This window comes from Monodelphis domestica, chromosome 6 (assembly GCF_027887165.1).
Source record: "Monodelphis domestica isolate mMonDom1 chromosome 6, mMonDom1.pri, whole genome shotgun sequence".
NCBI lineage: Eukaryota > Metazoa > Chordata > Mammalia > Didelphimorphia > Didelphidae > Monodelphis > Monodelphis domestica.
In genome coordinates, this window is record NC_077232.1 from 85871032 (window position 1) to 85887632 (window position 16601).

Below are 16601 nucleotides of genomic sequence, written 5' to 3' on the forward strand. Positions count from 1 at the left end.
AGTAGCCCATAAAATGTTTTAACTGCCGGTAAAATATTGGTCTGCTTACTCTTCAGTGTGTTTTGTACCAGTAGTCTGAAAAGGAATGCTGTTAGAGATTGCATCTTGTAGAATAGGACAAAGAGCATTAACTATGGGGTCAGAAGACCTAAGTTCATGGGGACAGCTGGGTAGCTCAGTGAATTGAGAGCCAGAAGAGAAGTCCTAGGTTCAAATCTGGCCTCAGACACTTCCTAGCTGTGTGACCCTGGGCAAGTCACTTGACCCCCATTGCCTAGTCTTTATCACTCTTCTGCCTTGGAACCAATACACAGTATTGATTCCAAGATGGAAGGTAAGGGTTTAAAAAAAAAAGACCTAAGTTCAAACTTTTGCCCCTGTTTGATATTTGATAGTTATGTGATCTCAAGGAAATGATTCCTTCTGGGCACAAAATAAGATGAGAGAAGAGTTGGGCAAGGTGAGCTCTAAGCTCTCTTCTAACTCTATGTTATAGTAGATAGAGTACTGGGCTTGAAATAATATTTGTAAAGTGCTTTGCAAACCTTAAAGAACTAGTTATATTATAAGAAATTGTATATAAGAAATTATAATACAATATTTTAATAAATGCTAGTTATTTTTATAGTTACATAGAATGAAATATAAAAATATGTAACAACAGATATAAATTTAATAATGGTGACCAATGATGTAATATGATATAATGATAATTATTACTATGCAATTGTGCCATATTCTGAAATATGTCTTTTTATTTTCAGGTTATAAGAGAAGTCTACAACAATTGCAGTGGAGTGGTAGATTCAGATGGCCCTTCTTCTAGTTCCCCAGTGCACAAGACAGAGCTAGAGAAGGTAATGTCATGAAAAGATGACCCAGAATGCGGCTTAAGATTAGCTGATACAAGGCATCTTGCAATTCCTCTTGTAATGAACATAAAAATCTAGACTCTTGCTTTATCTCCTTATTAGATATGGAAAAACCATTCAATTATCTCTTTTAAAACTCTGGAACTGCTTTACTCATCAAGCCTGGTCCAGAGAAGAAGAATGCCTCATCCCTTTTGTTCATGCACCTCTTTTCTAAAAGATGACTGTTTTTTATTACTTCTTCAAGAGCCAGTCAAATATTTTTATAATACAAATGCTAGAAATCTCTTCATTGACAGCTTTTAGGGTTTCTTGTCTTTTATTTTTTTTAATGTTGTATGGTCCAATATGGAAGATCTATCAAAAGAAAAAAAAAATGACCTCAATGAGGGGACAGTCTGGTGTGGTAGAAATAATACTGTGTTAGGATACTGTGGGCTTCCTTAGTTCACTTTCTTTGCATTTCATCTATAAAAAGATTAAGTTGTATGAGGTAACCACTAAAATCCCTTCTAGCTCAAAATCTGTGAATTGCACAGTGTGAGAAGACATTGAGGATTCATAAATGGTCTGTGACCAGACATATGAAAGGACAAATCCATTGAAGCATCTAAACCTATCATTATGAAGGAACATAGTTTTTTTTTTTTTAGTTCATGAACCCATTCATCTTCCTGAGTTCAAATCTGGCCCCACATATTTGCTGGCTGAGTGACCCTGGACAAGTCACTTACCCTGTTTGCCTCAGTTTGTGTAAAAAAAAAATCTGGAAAAGGTAATGGTAAAACACTAGTATCTTTGCCAAGAAAACCACACATGGGATCATGAAGAGTTAGAAATAATTGAAACAACACAATACCAACCTATATATTATACCCTATTAACACCAACTTCTGTCTACATTGTTATGATTGATGACAGGGTTGCTAAGAGCTGTTCTCAACTGAAAAACAACTGGAAAACAAAAGTCTGTGAGAGCCCAGAGTTATGTAAAGAGCATTCGACCTAGAGTCAGAAGACTAAGGTTCTAGTTATGATTCCCCTACTTTTTAATTTAAATCTACAAAAATATATGATCCTTAGATGGTAGGTAAGAATTTTTTAAAATGTCATATGAATGTGAGTTATTGATACTATCGTAGCCATTTGATAGATGAAGAAACTGAGATTAAAGAGGTAAAATCTCTTGCTCTACTGGTTCTAACAGGAACTCTTTTGTATCTTCATGGAACTATTAGTATTTTTACTTCCAGAATGTATTTGCCTCTCAGAATAGTGATGTGGGGAGGAGTAGGAGATGCTAATAAATGTCATCAAGGTCAATGACTTTCAGGGGAAGCTTGTTTGCAGAGCGGTGATTTTTTAAGACCATTAAATTTTTTTTTAATTTAAGTATTTTTTCATGGTTACATGATTCGTGATTTTTCCCCACCCCTCTGTCCACCCCCCTCCCAGAGCTGACAAGGAATTTCACTGGGTTATACATGTATTATCATTCAATGCCTATTTCCATATTATTCATTTTTATAATAATCTTTTAAAAATTAAAACCCCAGATCTAATGCCCATATAAACAAGTGAAAAATCAAATGTTTTCCTTCTGCATTTCTGCTCCCACAGTTCTTTTTCTTGATGTGGATAGCATTCTTTCTCATAAGTCCCTTGGGATCATCCTTGATCATTATATTGCTATCAGTAGCAAAGTTGATTACATATGACTATCCCACAATGTTTCAGTCTCTGTGTTCAATGTTCTCCTGGTTCTTTTCAGACCATTTGAAAGACCTAACCTATGGAAGTGTGTAGCAAAGTCAAATAGAGAGTATAGCATTTGTTAGAATAACTCTGGGGTGTTGTTTTTATTTACTTCTAATGTTCTTGCAGTGATGGATAAACATCGAGATTCCATCTTGGAACTCTTAATTATCTCATGATTAAATGAATTAGAGCTTGACCCCGATTTGATTTCACATTCTAGAGGACCTTTAGCTGAAGCTTGATCCCTGCAGAATCAGTATGGTCATTACAAGAATGAACTAATTTTTTTGTCCACGCAGAAACTGTCGTCGGAGAGGCCAAGTTCAGATGGAGAAGGTGGCACAGAAAATGGGATTACCATGTGCAATGGAAAAGAACAAGGTGAGTCTTGAGGATGGCCCTCTGTTGTTCAAATATGAAAAAAAATGATTGTGTATTATGGTCAAAGACCAATTTGATCAGCAATTTAGTGATGTGAATACTAGAGGACTAATCCACCAGTCAGTTGAAGGAAGGAAACTCTTCTGGTAGATTTCAGGCCCAGATATGATTAATTCTCATTTTCTCAGACTTTCTCAATGTTTGGTTTTATTTTATTTTATTTTTGACCCCCACAAGGATTCTAGAGTAAAACACAATAGAAGACAATATCCTGTAATAGGAAAAACATTGACTACCTTCTTGGGCAAGTCATCTCATCTCTCAAGGAAATTTGAGTTCCAATCAGTAAAATAAGAGGGTTATGACTAGCTGACATTGAAGATCTCCCAGGAATTTTATGGTGCAGAATTTTTCAATGGTTTCCCATCCACTGACCAACCAAGCAGAAATGCATTTTTGGTAGGGTCACCAAGTTCTGTTAGTCTATGATGTTTCCAACATAACAATGAATGAATGCTTTATGCACAGACACAAATGAGCGTGTATTTCATAAAATTATGAGGAAATTATTTCAAAGGGGCAGCTAGGTGGCTCAGTGAATTGAGAGCCAGGCCCAGGAGGCAGGAGACACTTCCTAGCTGGCTGACCCCCTAAGCAAGTCACTTAACCCTCATTACCTAGCCTTTACTGATCTTCATCCTTGGAACTGATATTTAGCATTCATTCTAAGATAGAGGGTAAGGGTTCATTAAAAAAAAGAAAAAAGGAAAGAAATGGGCAGGGGCCAGGTATAAACTTTTTGAAATGAACATGCCTGGTTTGAGGACTTCCTCAGATAGGAGTTTATGGATGAATTCATCAATCAAAGGAAGAGACTGTGGAAATAGAAGCATTTAGTATCTGAGAAGGCCATTGGGACAGATCACTGGGACAGATCCAGGGTCTTAGTCAGAGGTGTCTCCTCCATTATAAGGGGAGTTCCTTGAGACCAAGGGCTGTTTTTGCCTTCCTCTCTATGCCCCAGGCTTAGCACAGTGCCCAGCACATAGTAAATACTTGGTAAATGCTCATTGATTCGCCAAAAGTGGTATGATCTCTGATTACAGAGCATATTTCTTTATGTGATGCTACAAAGCCACTTGAGGACTGTATCTACACTATGTTAGTGCTACAGGGAAGCAGGATTCAGTGGTTCTAACAAGACATAATTAGGACATCACACAGATCATTTGAGATTTCCAGGAGACCCACTGATTGTTGTGGGACAGTCATGAACATATGGATAGGCTTGGAGAATTACTGCAGGAGCATCATTATTTTTATTCCTGGCTGCAGCTCTCTAGAGTATCCGGGGGAGTTAGCAGAAAGAAACACCACTGTATACCATCAGTTGTAGGAGAGAGGCCAAGAGACATGGAGAGAGGAGTTTGTGGTAGTATCTAACTTGCTGATGCCTCCTTGGGTCCTTCTGTCTTTGTGATAGTGAGTTATACAGGCTATGGAGAAGACAAGAGGAGAGAGGATGATGATGAAGCTGAGTTTCAGATCCAGCTCCTCTTCTTGTCTTAGTTTGTGTTTATTCTCCTATGCCTAGAGAAAGAATGTCTGGTGTATCAGGCATCAGGATATGACCCTGGGGGCCTTTGCCTTAATAGTGATTCCTTTAATCAACTGAAGTAATCATCAATTTGTCGCAACAATTATCAAGCTCCTACCATGTGCACAGCACAGGGCTTGATCCTGAGAGAGATTAAGCCCTTGCTCTTAAAGACCTCACATTCTAGCATAGATTAAATAAAATAGAAAGCATGGCAGAAGTCTTCATTAAAAAATAAAAACCCTTATATTCCATCTTAAAATCTATACTGAGTTCTGGTTCCGAGGCAGAAGAGTGGTAAGGACTAGGTAATGGAAGTAAAATGACTTGCCAAGGATCACACAGCTAAGAAGTGTCTGAGGCCAGCAGATGTCTTATTATTTGAGGAGGGAAGGTTCTGTTGACTAGGTGAGCAAGAGGAGAAAGAGTAGGACTTCTTGGAGAAGGTGACATTTGCCATGGACAGTGGAACCAAAGAGAAGTCAAGATCTTCATTCCTGACATTCAGTTTCACCTCTTCTCATTTTCTTCTTTGCGTTCTGAGAATTCATCATATTCATTCTCTCCTTCCCACCACATGCTCCCTGTCGGGGTGACAGCTTCTCATAGTGAGGGCTTATGTTTCCCAATGTGGTGTTCTTAGGCAGTAAGCATAATGCTTCCCACATAGTAGATGCTTCATAAAAATGGACTTTATTGAACAGAATAGAAAGTAACTGAAGTCAGGATGAGCCCAACTGAAATATCCAAAATCATAATTTGGGGGGTTCCTAATATCTGGATTGTGTTACTCATCTGGACAGTTCATGGTAGAGAGTACACTGGTCAAGAGCATGACCTCTGCTTTGTTCACAAGTGTTTGTTTTTTTTTCAAGGCATAAATTATAGCTTTCTCCCTAGGAAGTTATTCAGGGAAAAGTGTTATCTCTGTCTTCCTCAGGGCATGTCATATGTGATTAAAAACAGGAAAGCTATCTTTAAGTTTGGCTCTGAGAGGAAATAGCCTGCAGTCTCCATGTAGTGTTTAAAAATGGGAGTTTTCTACTTGAAGTCTGAAAAGTGTTTTGTTTCTCTTTCTCTCTTACTCCTTCTCCAACTTTAGCTATTTGGTAATGAGCTCCACCTCCACGTAGCTTGCTGAATCAAAAATAACTCATTTGCCCTGGTGCTTTTGCCAGCACCCTCTTTATATACAACACTATAAATAAAAGTGCACCTAAAACTCAGAGGGAATTTGACTTAATTCTTTTTAAAACCCTTAACTTTTGTCTGAAAATTGATATAAGTATTGGTCTCAAGGCAGAATAATGGTAAGAACTAGGCATTTGGAGTTAAATAATTTGCCCAGGATCATGTAGCTAGGAAGTATCTAAGGTCAGATTTGAATCTAGGACTTCTGGACTCCAGGCCTGACTCTCTCTGCCTTCTGGCTGCCCTGAGAATTTCAATTGTTTGAAGAAAGGCAGTGGAAAGGAGGCTGGTCCTGGAGTCAGAGGAGATCTGTGTTCTGAATCTCAATTTGCTAACAGTATATTCTTGGGTAAGTCATTTAATGACTTTGAATCCCTTAGTTTTATTATTTGTAAAATGGAAATAAATAATAATAATAATAATAATAATAATAATAATTACACTACCTGTCTCACAAAACTTTGGGGGGAAAGGCACTATGTGAATTTAAAAGTTCTATAGAAATATTTCTTCTTGATTATTATTTCGGACAAATGATGATTAACAGAAATTTGGTTGAGAGGCTTTTTTTTTTTTGATGCAGCAAAAAATTACATTTGGGTCAATCAGTGGCTGATAACTATTAACACTTGTTATATGCCAATCAGTGGGGATTCTAATATAAGCCATAAAAACAGTTCTTGCCTTCAAGGAACTTAGATTCTAATAGAGGAAGACAACACATTAGGATAGGCCTGAAAAACAGTGGAGAGAAAGTCTGGACCCTTCCCCAAAATGGTAGTTCAAGGTATAGCTCAAGAATTTAAGATGGTGCCTGTAAGAGTATAGTCAAGAGATAACTGAGGAGATACAGAAGGCCTGATTTACTGTATGGTATTGAGTGAAGAATGCTAGTTATTGGGGCAGCTAGGAAGCTTAATGAATACAAAGCCAGGCCTGGAGATGGGAAGTCCTGGGTTCAAATCTGGTTTTGGATACTTCCTAGCTAGGCAAATCACTTAATCCCAATTGATTAGACCATAGCACCTTGGAATTGATATTTATTATAAATTATTAAGACAGAGAGTAAAGGTTTAAAATTAGGAAAAGGAGATAGCTGAGAAGATACAGAAGGCCTAAATTACTCAGTCAAGGTGAGGTCATGTAAAGAATGCTGGATTTGAAGACACAGGACAATGGTTTGAATCCTGATTTTGTCATTTAGTTATTACTGCTTGAGCCATTTAATCTCTCTAGGCCTCAGTTTCCTGATCTATAAAATGGTGTGGGTGTGCTAGATGACCTCTAAATTCTTTCTAGTTCTAGATCTAGGATCTTATGGTCTTTGAACCAATATTCACAAAGTCTGTGTTTGGCCATTGGTTAATACTGGTATTGAAGGGATTTCTGAATTGGAGAGGAGGTAGGGCTCTTAAATTCATTCTAATTCTGTGATGCTATGATAAATCTTTTTCCTCTCTGGGCCCCAATTTTCCCACCTATTAACTGAGAGGTTGGGACTATATGCTCTTGAAGGTTCCTTTTCGATATTACTCTACAATGTTGTCAAACTAACACCCCATGTTGTATATATCCATGTTCTTTTTGGCTTCTTCAAGCTCTAACTCAAAACCTTACTTTTCCTCCTCTTTGTGAGGTTCTAGACAAATCTACCTCTATTCTGTTAGAACCACAACACAGGCTTCTTTCACTGCTTCCTGGAGCTCACCCTAAAATCCATTTGCTCCCCCTGATTTTCAACATTCCAGAATGCATCTGTCCAAAGACATAATGACTTGTTTTCCCTGAAGAATTCCTTTTATTTCCCTCTCCCCTTTTCTTTCAGGGGTGGTGGTGGATTCATTCCTTCAGTTTTGGCAAAGTAAATCGATGTGATACCAAAATAATGAGCCTGGGTGTGCATCTCATTAAATTCACTGTCTATGAAAGGAGAGAGGAGTCTGTCAGACTAGAGACCCGCGGGGCAAAGATAAATGGGGGAATATTTCACATATCTATTACATGATCGTTTATCCAAGGAACTATTGGCAAAAGCATTGAATAAATACTTTGGGTGATACTAACTCATTCCCCCACCCACCCTGATAAAACAATTCCTAGGGTTTAAAGGCATGCATTCAGTTTGTTGACATACCCCTTATTGGGTTGGATGCAGAGCACAGAAATGCCAAATGTGTGGATTGTAAGGATGTTTAAAATTTGTTTCTGCATCTGCTTTTTAGTTATCCACTCACCCCAGGTTCCTTGTGTCCACCATTTAAGGACACACTGGATTTTCTGTCATGGGTGTTCAAACAGAGCATACTGAGAATTCTGTGTTCTTTTGTTTTTATAAATGTTTCCTCCTCTATAAAACGAGTGGGTCGGGCTAAATGATTTCTGTGGTCTTTTCCAGCTCTAATATTCTAGGGTGTTTCTTGCTTCTTTCTAGTTTTGGCCTTGTGGATATATTTATCTTTTCCCATAGACCTGTGATTTCATTAGTTTAAGGAACTCCTGGTAGGAAGATTCCCTGTAACAATGTAGATGTGACACTGTCTTGTAGAGGCAAGGCAACTGCTTGGGATCTCATAGCCATATATTTCATTGGTGGCACCTGAAAAATCCCAGTTCATACTGGTAGATAGAACAAAAAGATTTGGGTGGATTTCATCATTTGGAAATGAAGATTAGAGCACAAGTCCCTCACTCTGTCTCTGTCTCTTTCTCTCAGTCTCTGTCTCTATCCCTGTCTCCCCCCTCCCCTTCCTTTCTTTGACCTAAAAGCTATAGGAGTTCTCTTTTCTTCTCAAGACTGGCATGAAGTCATCACTTGATTTTCAGATGAAACTTCAATTTAGGAATGGTTCTAGGAAGGTTGTCCAGTGTTTCTTTGGAGTGTCATACTTTAGTTAGGCCGAACACACAAGATATGGTTACCCCATCCACAGGCCAGGATGTCAAATGATAGTTGTAGCAGAGATGAATCTTTAGATGAAGCATTTTAAAATAGGTTTTGGGGTTTTATTTTTTAAAGGGGGCCATTTGTTTCTTACCATGCCTCCATGGTCCTTGTTTTTAGTATTACTCTGTAAACATTTGATCTGATTTTATTTTTTAAAGAAAGCAATGTAGGATTTGCTTATTTTGAAATATGGTCAGCCTTCTCTGCTTTATACAAGAAGCCAACAAAAGAACAACAAAAACACTCAATAACAAAGCACTTTAATTTCTTCATGGAGAAGGCATAAGGTGGTTGAAACTAAGACCAAGAAGACAGAGATGACAAAAGGCCTTTAAAAAGAGAGACAGACAAGGGAGACAGACAGACAGAGAGAGACACAGAGAGGAATAGAGACAAAAAGACAGAAAGAGACATAGAAAAAGAGAGACAGAAAGAGAGAGACAGAGGCAGAGAGAGAAGGCAACTTAAAGAATGACTTGGCAGGCCTAGAGCTTGCCTCACTCATCTTGTCTGGGGACAGAAAAGGAGGACCTCCAACAAAGAGAGAGGAAAAAAATAGGTAGGGAAGAGGGAACAAACTAGAGGAGATCCTGGGAGAGGCCAGATGAGAGGAGGTGCAATGTTGTATAATATCTTTGAATCTGGAATAAAAGTTTATGTGATCTGAGAATGAGAATGAGCTAGGAGAGATGAAGAGGAGAGAACGGGGTAGGCTTGCCTTTGGGAAATTGTGTGCTACTTATAATGACCTTAGCTTCTTCCTGAAACAAAGACTCATCTTTTTAGCATCAGAATTCTGGTGGTGCTCTGTGACTGTGAGTCATGGGATACCATAGCCTCTGTAGGATTAAAAGCTGAGGGTCACCCAGAGGACAATGGAGAGGCATATGGTGGGTGTGGGTTGGCTGCCACTTATTACTGAGAAAAAAACTACTCAGGAGAAATTTCAGAAGGGATATCATCAGACACCCATGTGACAGAAAAAGGAGGTGGGGTGGCTTGTGGCTGAGTGGCAGAGCCAGAGATAATTGATGGATGACTCCACATGCTCCATGGGTATCAACATAAGAGTTAAGAGATTTTTAAAAGTAATTCAACCTATCAGGAAAGCAGCAATATATAGGAGAAAGAACCTTGGATTGTAGTCAGTGGGACAGAGTTTAAGTGTTTAAGTGCCCGTTCTTCAACTTAATAACAGTGTCATCTTGGGCAGATCACTTTTCAGTCAAAAAGTATTTATTGAGTTCTGACTATGTAGCAGGCATTGTGCCTAGAGATACAAAGAAACAAAAACATGATACCGGATCTCAAGGAGAACACACTCTAATCTAATGGGGGGAGATAATATGTAGACAATCAAAGTAGTGGGATCAAAGATCAAGAGATGGAAGAGACCGGAGAGGCGAGCTACCTGAGCCCTGTCTCCTTTCCCCCAGAACCCCTTTTGATGTTGTTGTGTGTGCCCTCTATAGTGCCACGGAAAAAGGACTGGATTTAGGGCCAGTCACTCATTAGCCATGGAAACAGGAGCAAGTAATTTTACTGGACTTTTCATCTGTAAAACTGGGATAGTTTGTTGCCCAACTCTTTCACACAGTTGCCATGATGATACATCCAATCACAGAGCTTTGTCAACTTAAAATACCATGCAAATGCTACCTTTTAATATTATTATAATCATTTTAAGACTGAATTTGCTCTGTCTATCCTTACTTGATAAGTTTAATATATTTTAAGGGAAGGGAGCAGAGCTCAGTGGTTTGATGGCAATGGTTCTGGGTTCAGATTCTACCCCTGAGAGTAGGTGTGTGAACAAGGAAGTCTTTTTATTCCCCTGTGCCTCATTGTCTTCATTTGTAAAATGATGGGGTTCATCTGGGTAGCCTTTAAAACAGAAATACCTGGGAAAGCTAGGTGGCACAGTGGATAGAGCACCAGCATGGAATTGAGAGGACCTGGGTTCAAATCTGACATCAGCTACTTCCTAACTGTGTGACCCTGAGTAATTCAACTAATCCTGATTGCCTCTCTCTCTCTCTCTCTCTCTCTCTCTCTCTCTCTCTCTCTATATATATATATATATATATATATATATATATATATATATATATATATATATATATATATTCAGTCCCTTATCTCTGTCTTAAGAATCAATACTGTGTATGGGTTCCAAGGCAGAAGAGCAGTAAGGACTAGGTAATGGGGGTCAAATGACTTGCCCAAGGTCACACAGCTAGGAAGTGGCTGAGGCCAGATTTGAACCTAGGACCTCCCATCTCTAGGGCTGGCTCTCAATTCACTGAGCCACCCAGCTGCCCCCAATTGCCTAGATCCTGCTGCTTTTCTGACTTAAAAATTTATACTAAAGCAGAAGGTAAGAGTTTAAAAAAAAAAAAGCAAGTGCTTAACCTTTCATATCATGGATGCCTTTGGTAGTCTAATAAAGCCAGGAGGTTCCTCAGAATTATTTTTTTTTAACTCTTACTCAAAAGAAATACTAAATTTGAGTTAGAGTTTATTGAAAATAAAGATATAAGTCCTTCAACTAAGAATCCCCTGGAGTCTACCCATGCACCTTGTGGAGTCCAGAATTATAACCTTTCTAAGATCTCTTCTCACTCTACATAGAAGGCTCAATTGCTTTGATTTTTTTCCTATTTAACTGTTATTCCAACAAACTTATGGATTTCTCTCCCCCTTTTTTTATAGTTAAGAGGAAAAAAAGTTCAAAGTCAGAAGCCAAGGGAACAGTGACTAAAGTTACTGGGAAAAAGATTACCAAGATCATTGGTCTAGGAAAGAAAAAGCCGTCAACCGATGAACAGACCTCGTCTGCTGAGGAAGATGTTCCCACCTGTGGTAAGAGGCTGTTTTGGGAGACTTTAGATGGGGGGTTATTTTCTTTCCGCTTCTAGAATATAGTTTTATCTCCAATCCAGAATTTCTGGAACATTCTTGGTTTGGACTCACCTAATTTATGATTTGAGATCATTCTAATTAAGACACATTGGACTAATTCTGACCTTTGCTCTATCAGTAAGATTTCTTATAAGAAGGAGGCAAGGAGGGAATTCATTCTGTGCAAGGAAGATGGCCAGTGCAAAGATGGGATGCCACATGTGAGATAACACAAGTAGGCTTGTTCTGCTGGTCTCTAAATAGTTGAAGCCATGTGAGTGAGGGCCAAGGGAAATGGAAGAGAGGACAGAGAAGAAGGGCTGAGAACAGAGCCTTGGGGCATAGCCACATTTTGGAAAGAGGAGAAGAAATGGATTCAGCAAGAAAGCCTAAGAGGGAAGCAGCCTGTAAGATAAGACAAAAATATCCAGAAAATCAAAAGGGTACAGTTTCAGGGAAGGGTCATCAGTGGTGTTGAAAGTTCCTGTGGTCAAAGGAGGATAAAGAAAGAGACAAGACAAATGGATTTAGCAAATAAGAAACCCTTGGTATGAATTTTTTTTAACTTTTACCTTTTGTTTTAGAATCAATACTTACCTTTCATCTTAGAGTCAATACTGTGTATTGGTTCCAAGGCAGAAGAGTGGTAAGGGCTAGGCAATGGGGGTCAAGTGACTTGCCCAGGGTCACACAGCTAGGAAGTTTCTGAGGTCAGATTTGAATCCAGGACGTCTCATTTCTAGTTTTGGTTCTCAGTATGCTGAAGTATTTGACGACCGCCAATATTAAGTTCTGTTAGAATGATGGTTGTATAAGCCAGAATGCAAGATGCTGAGTACTGATGGCTAGTATAATTGCTAGAGGCAAGTGGAAGAAGTCTTGAGAATTTTTATGGTGGGAAGAAGCAGAGGAGGTGAATTCATGGAGGTGATGGTAAAGGATAAAATTGTTTTAAGATAAACTAACTCTTTAGGATGATTGGATCTTAAGTCTGTAGCAGGAAGGCATCAGAGAAGACATAAGTAGGGAAACTGAGGCCCAGAGTTTTTTAAATTTCCAAGGTCAAACTTTGGTGCAAAAATTATAAAATCTGCTCATGGTCTTGGGGCATGAAAACAGAATCTGTGGATAAGAGTTCAAGGATTAAAGAAAGAGGAGAGAAATGATGAAATATGGCTCTGGAATGGCAGAAAGGAAAAGGCTCAATCAGGAACCCTGGGAATGAGTCACTTCTTGTGAATTTGGTTTGAAGAGGAATAGAGAAAAACACAGGGAAATTATGAGATGATGAGAAGGCCTGGGTTCAAATCCTAGCTTTAGCACACTTTGTTGGGTAAGCCTGGGCTTCAATTTTTCTCACGGATAAAATGAAGGGGATTTATTAGATGTTTTCTTTCCCCCTTCTCTCTTGAACTCCTATGATGCTCCAGTTCAGATATTGACCCAGGTCCCTTCTTACTCCGATAACTTGGGTTTTTTCATTTCAGGATGGATATTTGGGGACCCAATTGGCGGGATCCTGGGATTTTGAGAGGGGAGAGAAAATATTATGGAAGACATCAATTTAGGGACTGGTGTAACAGACTTATGGAGAGGTCAGGGCAGGAAGGGAGTAAAAGACAGTAAGTCCCCCACACCCTATAGGAGGTTAGAGTAAGAGAGTAGAAGCCCCATGGATTTGGAAGAGTTGGCACTTAACCATAATTAATTCTAAATAAACACAGCTAGATTTCTATCTGTGAGCATATAGTCAAACAAATGGCATTGTAGAGGGTCTATCGGAGGCCCTGCTGATCACTGTAAATCAGTAGCCCTATAATTACCCATGTGCATTTCTTTGAAAATGCATCATCAGTGTCTTTCAGATCTATTTTGGTTCTTTAGAAGGAATATCACCCTTGCGCAAAATTTTTAAACTGTCACCTAATTTTGCATTTGGGGGTGGGGTGGAGAGATGAGGCAAATACTTCCTTTTGGATGTCTGTAAAAAGAAAATAAATTTTTTGAAAGACCTATTTCCAGCCATTAGCACAGCTGTGAAGTATCAAGCAAAAGGGTGACCTCGTGAGAGGCCCAGCAGACAGATTCTGCCAAACTGTGTCTCCTGCAGCTGCTGCTCCACTTCCCCACTGAGAGGAAATTCTGAACTAGTTGGACTATGGAGGGCAATGTTGTTGGGCTGACAGAAGACAGCCATACTAGGGTTGATGAGTCAGGTTGTGAGTTCGAAACCCAACTCTTCCATGAAATACAGTGGAAACAGCTGAACCTCTGTAGGTTTTCACTGGTAAAATGAATGTAATAAAAACAGGGCTGGGCTTCTTGCTTAGAAGCCAGAGTTGTGGATGAGACTCATGAAGAAAGGGATTGTTATGTGCTTTCAGCTATAGTATTTCAGAGTCAGAGGGGCACAGAAGGGCAGAACTAGAAGGGACCTGAGAACATGTAGGACACAGAATGTCCTGCACATATGAAAACAAAGGATGTCAGACCTAGAAGGTACCTGAGAATAGGGAGAATGGAGGATGCATGATAAAAGATGGCATTCTATCAAAGGAAATCAGAGCTGGAAGGGACCTTAAAACATACAATGCCTTAAGTGGGAAGGACCTTGGAGGGCAGGATGTCAGAACACAGAACATGGACTGTTGAAGCAGAAACTGAGCTGAAGCATAAGAAAGAGCTGGAAAGGACCTTAATAGCCCAAGCTTCTTGATTAACTTGTGTGGACATGATAGAGAACTGACAGGCAGTTATGGTTAAATGGCAGGCAAATACTGGTTTTTTGGTCTCATAGGATGCTCATTTAGAGTAACCAGGACAGACCTTCAGGTCCTTGATGAATACCATCAGAGTGTGGTTTAAGAATTTCAGAAGACCCAAATCTCTGGACCAAAAATCTCACCTCCACTGACCTGCCTCACTGACTAAGGTTCTTCACTGAGGAACTTGATACCATCAGAGAAGTAATCTGAGATATGATTAGTAAGTGATACAGCTAATTCTCTAACAGACAGATTCAAACTTATCCTGTACAGATGTGGTACTCTATCCACTGTGCTACCTAGCTGCCCCTCTGAATTAATTATTTTTTAAAATTTATTATTTTAAACCCTTACCTTTTGTCTTAGGATGTCAGTTCCAATTCAGAAGAGTGATAAAGGCTAGGAAATAGGGGTTAAGTGACTTGCCCAGGGTCTCTGATGCCAGATTTAAACCCAGGTGTTCCAAGTTCCATGCCCAGGCTCTCTCTCTCTCCTGAGCCACCTGGCTGCTTCTCCTTTCAAATAACTTTGAACACCTCTAAAGTAGTTCACTTGGGGGTGCAGGGTAGAAGAAGCTATGTTTATTCCCATCAGGATTCCATTCATTAAAACTGTTTTGAAATGCCTTTTGGGTAGTGGTCATCCAAGTTCAGTTAACAATCACACCAGAAAATACTTCTCGACATTTTATAGCCACACCCCAAATAAAATTCCCCAGTTATTATTTTTCACTAGACCTGGCTCTTAGTGACTTTTGTCAGTTTTCCAAAGTCAAATCTTTTACCTTAGAGGAAATTGAAGAACTCAAAGCTTTGCTCAATCTATAGGATTGAGGTTGGGACTATAATTACATTGGTATAAGGAAACATTGAGTGAGGGCATTCCCCCTATCCATGCAGGGTTCTCTCGCAATAGGAGTTTAAGAGACATTCAGGCTATTTTACTTATTAAAATTCAGGCCATTTCTATCAGCAAGCATTTATTAAGTGACAACTGTGTACCAGGTCCTGTGCTAAGCACTGAGGACAGAAAGAATTGCAATGAAAAATAATGTGCCACAGTTTTTAAAGTCATTGTCTATCCTTCCAGGGGTTTCCTTCAAAGAAAGAGACAGCCATCCCATTGCAGGGCAGAGATGTGATTTTACAGAGGCATCGTATTATAATAAGGCTGTTCGTAGGGTCAGGAACCCCTGAGCTCAGAGTCCACCTCTGACACTTAATAGCTGGGTGACCAAGGGCAAATCGTTAACTTCCTTGAGCCGCTCATCTGTAAATTGGAGACAAAAATACCCATTCTTCCTCGAAGGATTGTTGTGAGGATAAAATAAAATAATATGTGTATGAGGGGTAGCTTGGCTTATGTATGTATCTGTATCCCCAACATAGTGCCTGACAAAGAGTAGGGACTTAATAACTTCTTGTTAATTCATATTGATGTATGAGAGGCAATATGGTGAGAAGGCAAAAAGACTCCTCCTCAACCCCATTGAAGATCTCGCTTCATGGCTTGCCTATTGCTAAGTGACCCTCTAAAACCATGGCTCAAACCTCATGCACTTTTCAGACAGATCTGGATTATCGTATTCAGTGGTGTCCACCCCATTTTAGGAAAGTTATCAGTAAAATGTGGAGTGTATCCAGTTGAGGGTTCTACTATAATGAAAGGACTATATGGATGAAACCCCATGTGGAGAATGTCTATAGGAAGTGGGAATAAGACTTGGAACTGTAAAGAGGGAGGGAAGAGATCAGCTGATTACATCAATAATCATCATTCCCAAATATGCATGGAACGGTTATTTGGAAGAAGGATTAGCCTTATTTTCCATGGTCCCAGAGGAAACAACCAGGACCAAAGAGAGGAAATTACAAGACAGGAAAGTTTCTGCTAGTGAAATATGAAAGCTTCTTTTGGTGGAAGCAATCTAAAAATGGAAAGGCCTGGCTCATGAGATAATGAGGTCCCTGTCTCTGGGAATAGTCAAGCACCATTCTCCAATTGATAAATGGTCAAAGATATGAACAGACGATTTGTGGATGAAGAAAACAAAGCTGTGTAGACATATGAAAAGATGCTTTAAATCGTTACTGTTTAGAGAAATGTAAATCAAAACAATTTTAAGTTATACCAGTAAGACTGGCAAAAATGATAAAGAGCAAAATGAGAAATGTTGGAGGGGATGTCGAAAA

The 16601-nt window shown here is 39.3% G+C and overlaps 1 protein-coding gene across 5 annotated transcripts in view; it reads left to right on the forward strand.

Moving 5' to 3' along the window:
* The window catches only part of AFAP1 (actin filament associated protein 1), a 231405-nt gene that overhangs the window by 146601 nt on the left and 68203 nt on the right, over positions 1 to 16601 (forward strand). For all 5 annotated transcript variants that reach the window (XM_007496781.3, XM_001364753.4, XM_056802392.1 and 2 more), the window contains 3 exons: positions 765 to 857; positions 2930 to 3011; positions 11456 to 11605. In XM_007496781.3, the coding sequence (XP_007496843.1) occupies positions 765 to 857; positions 2930 to 3011; positions 11456 to 11605 (325 nt within the window). The remainder of the gene's footprint in view (positions 1 to 764; positions 858 to 2929; positions 3012 to 11455; positions 11606 to 16601) is intronic.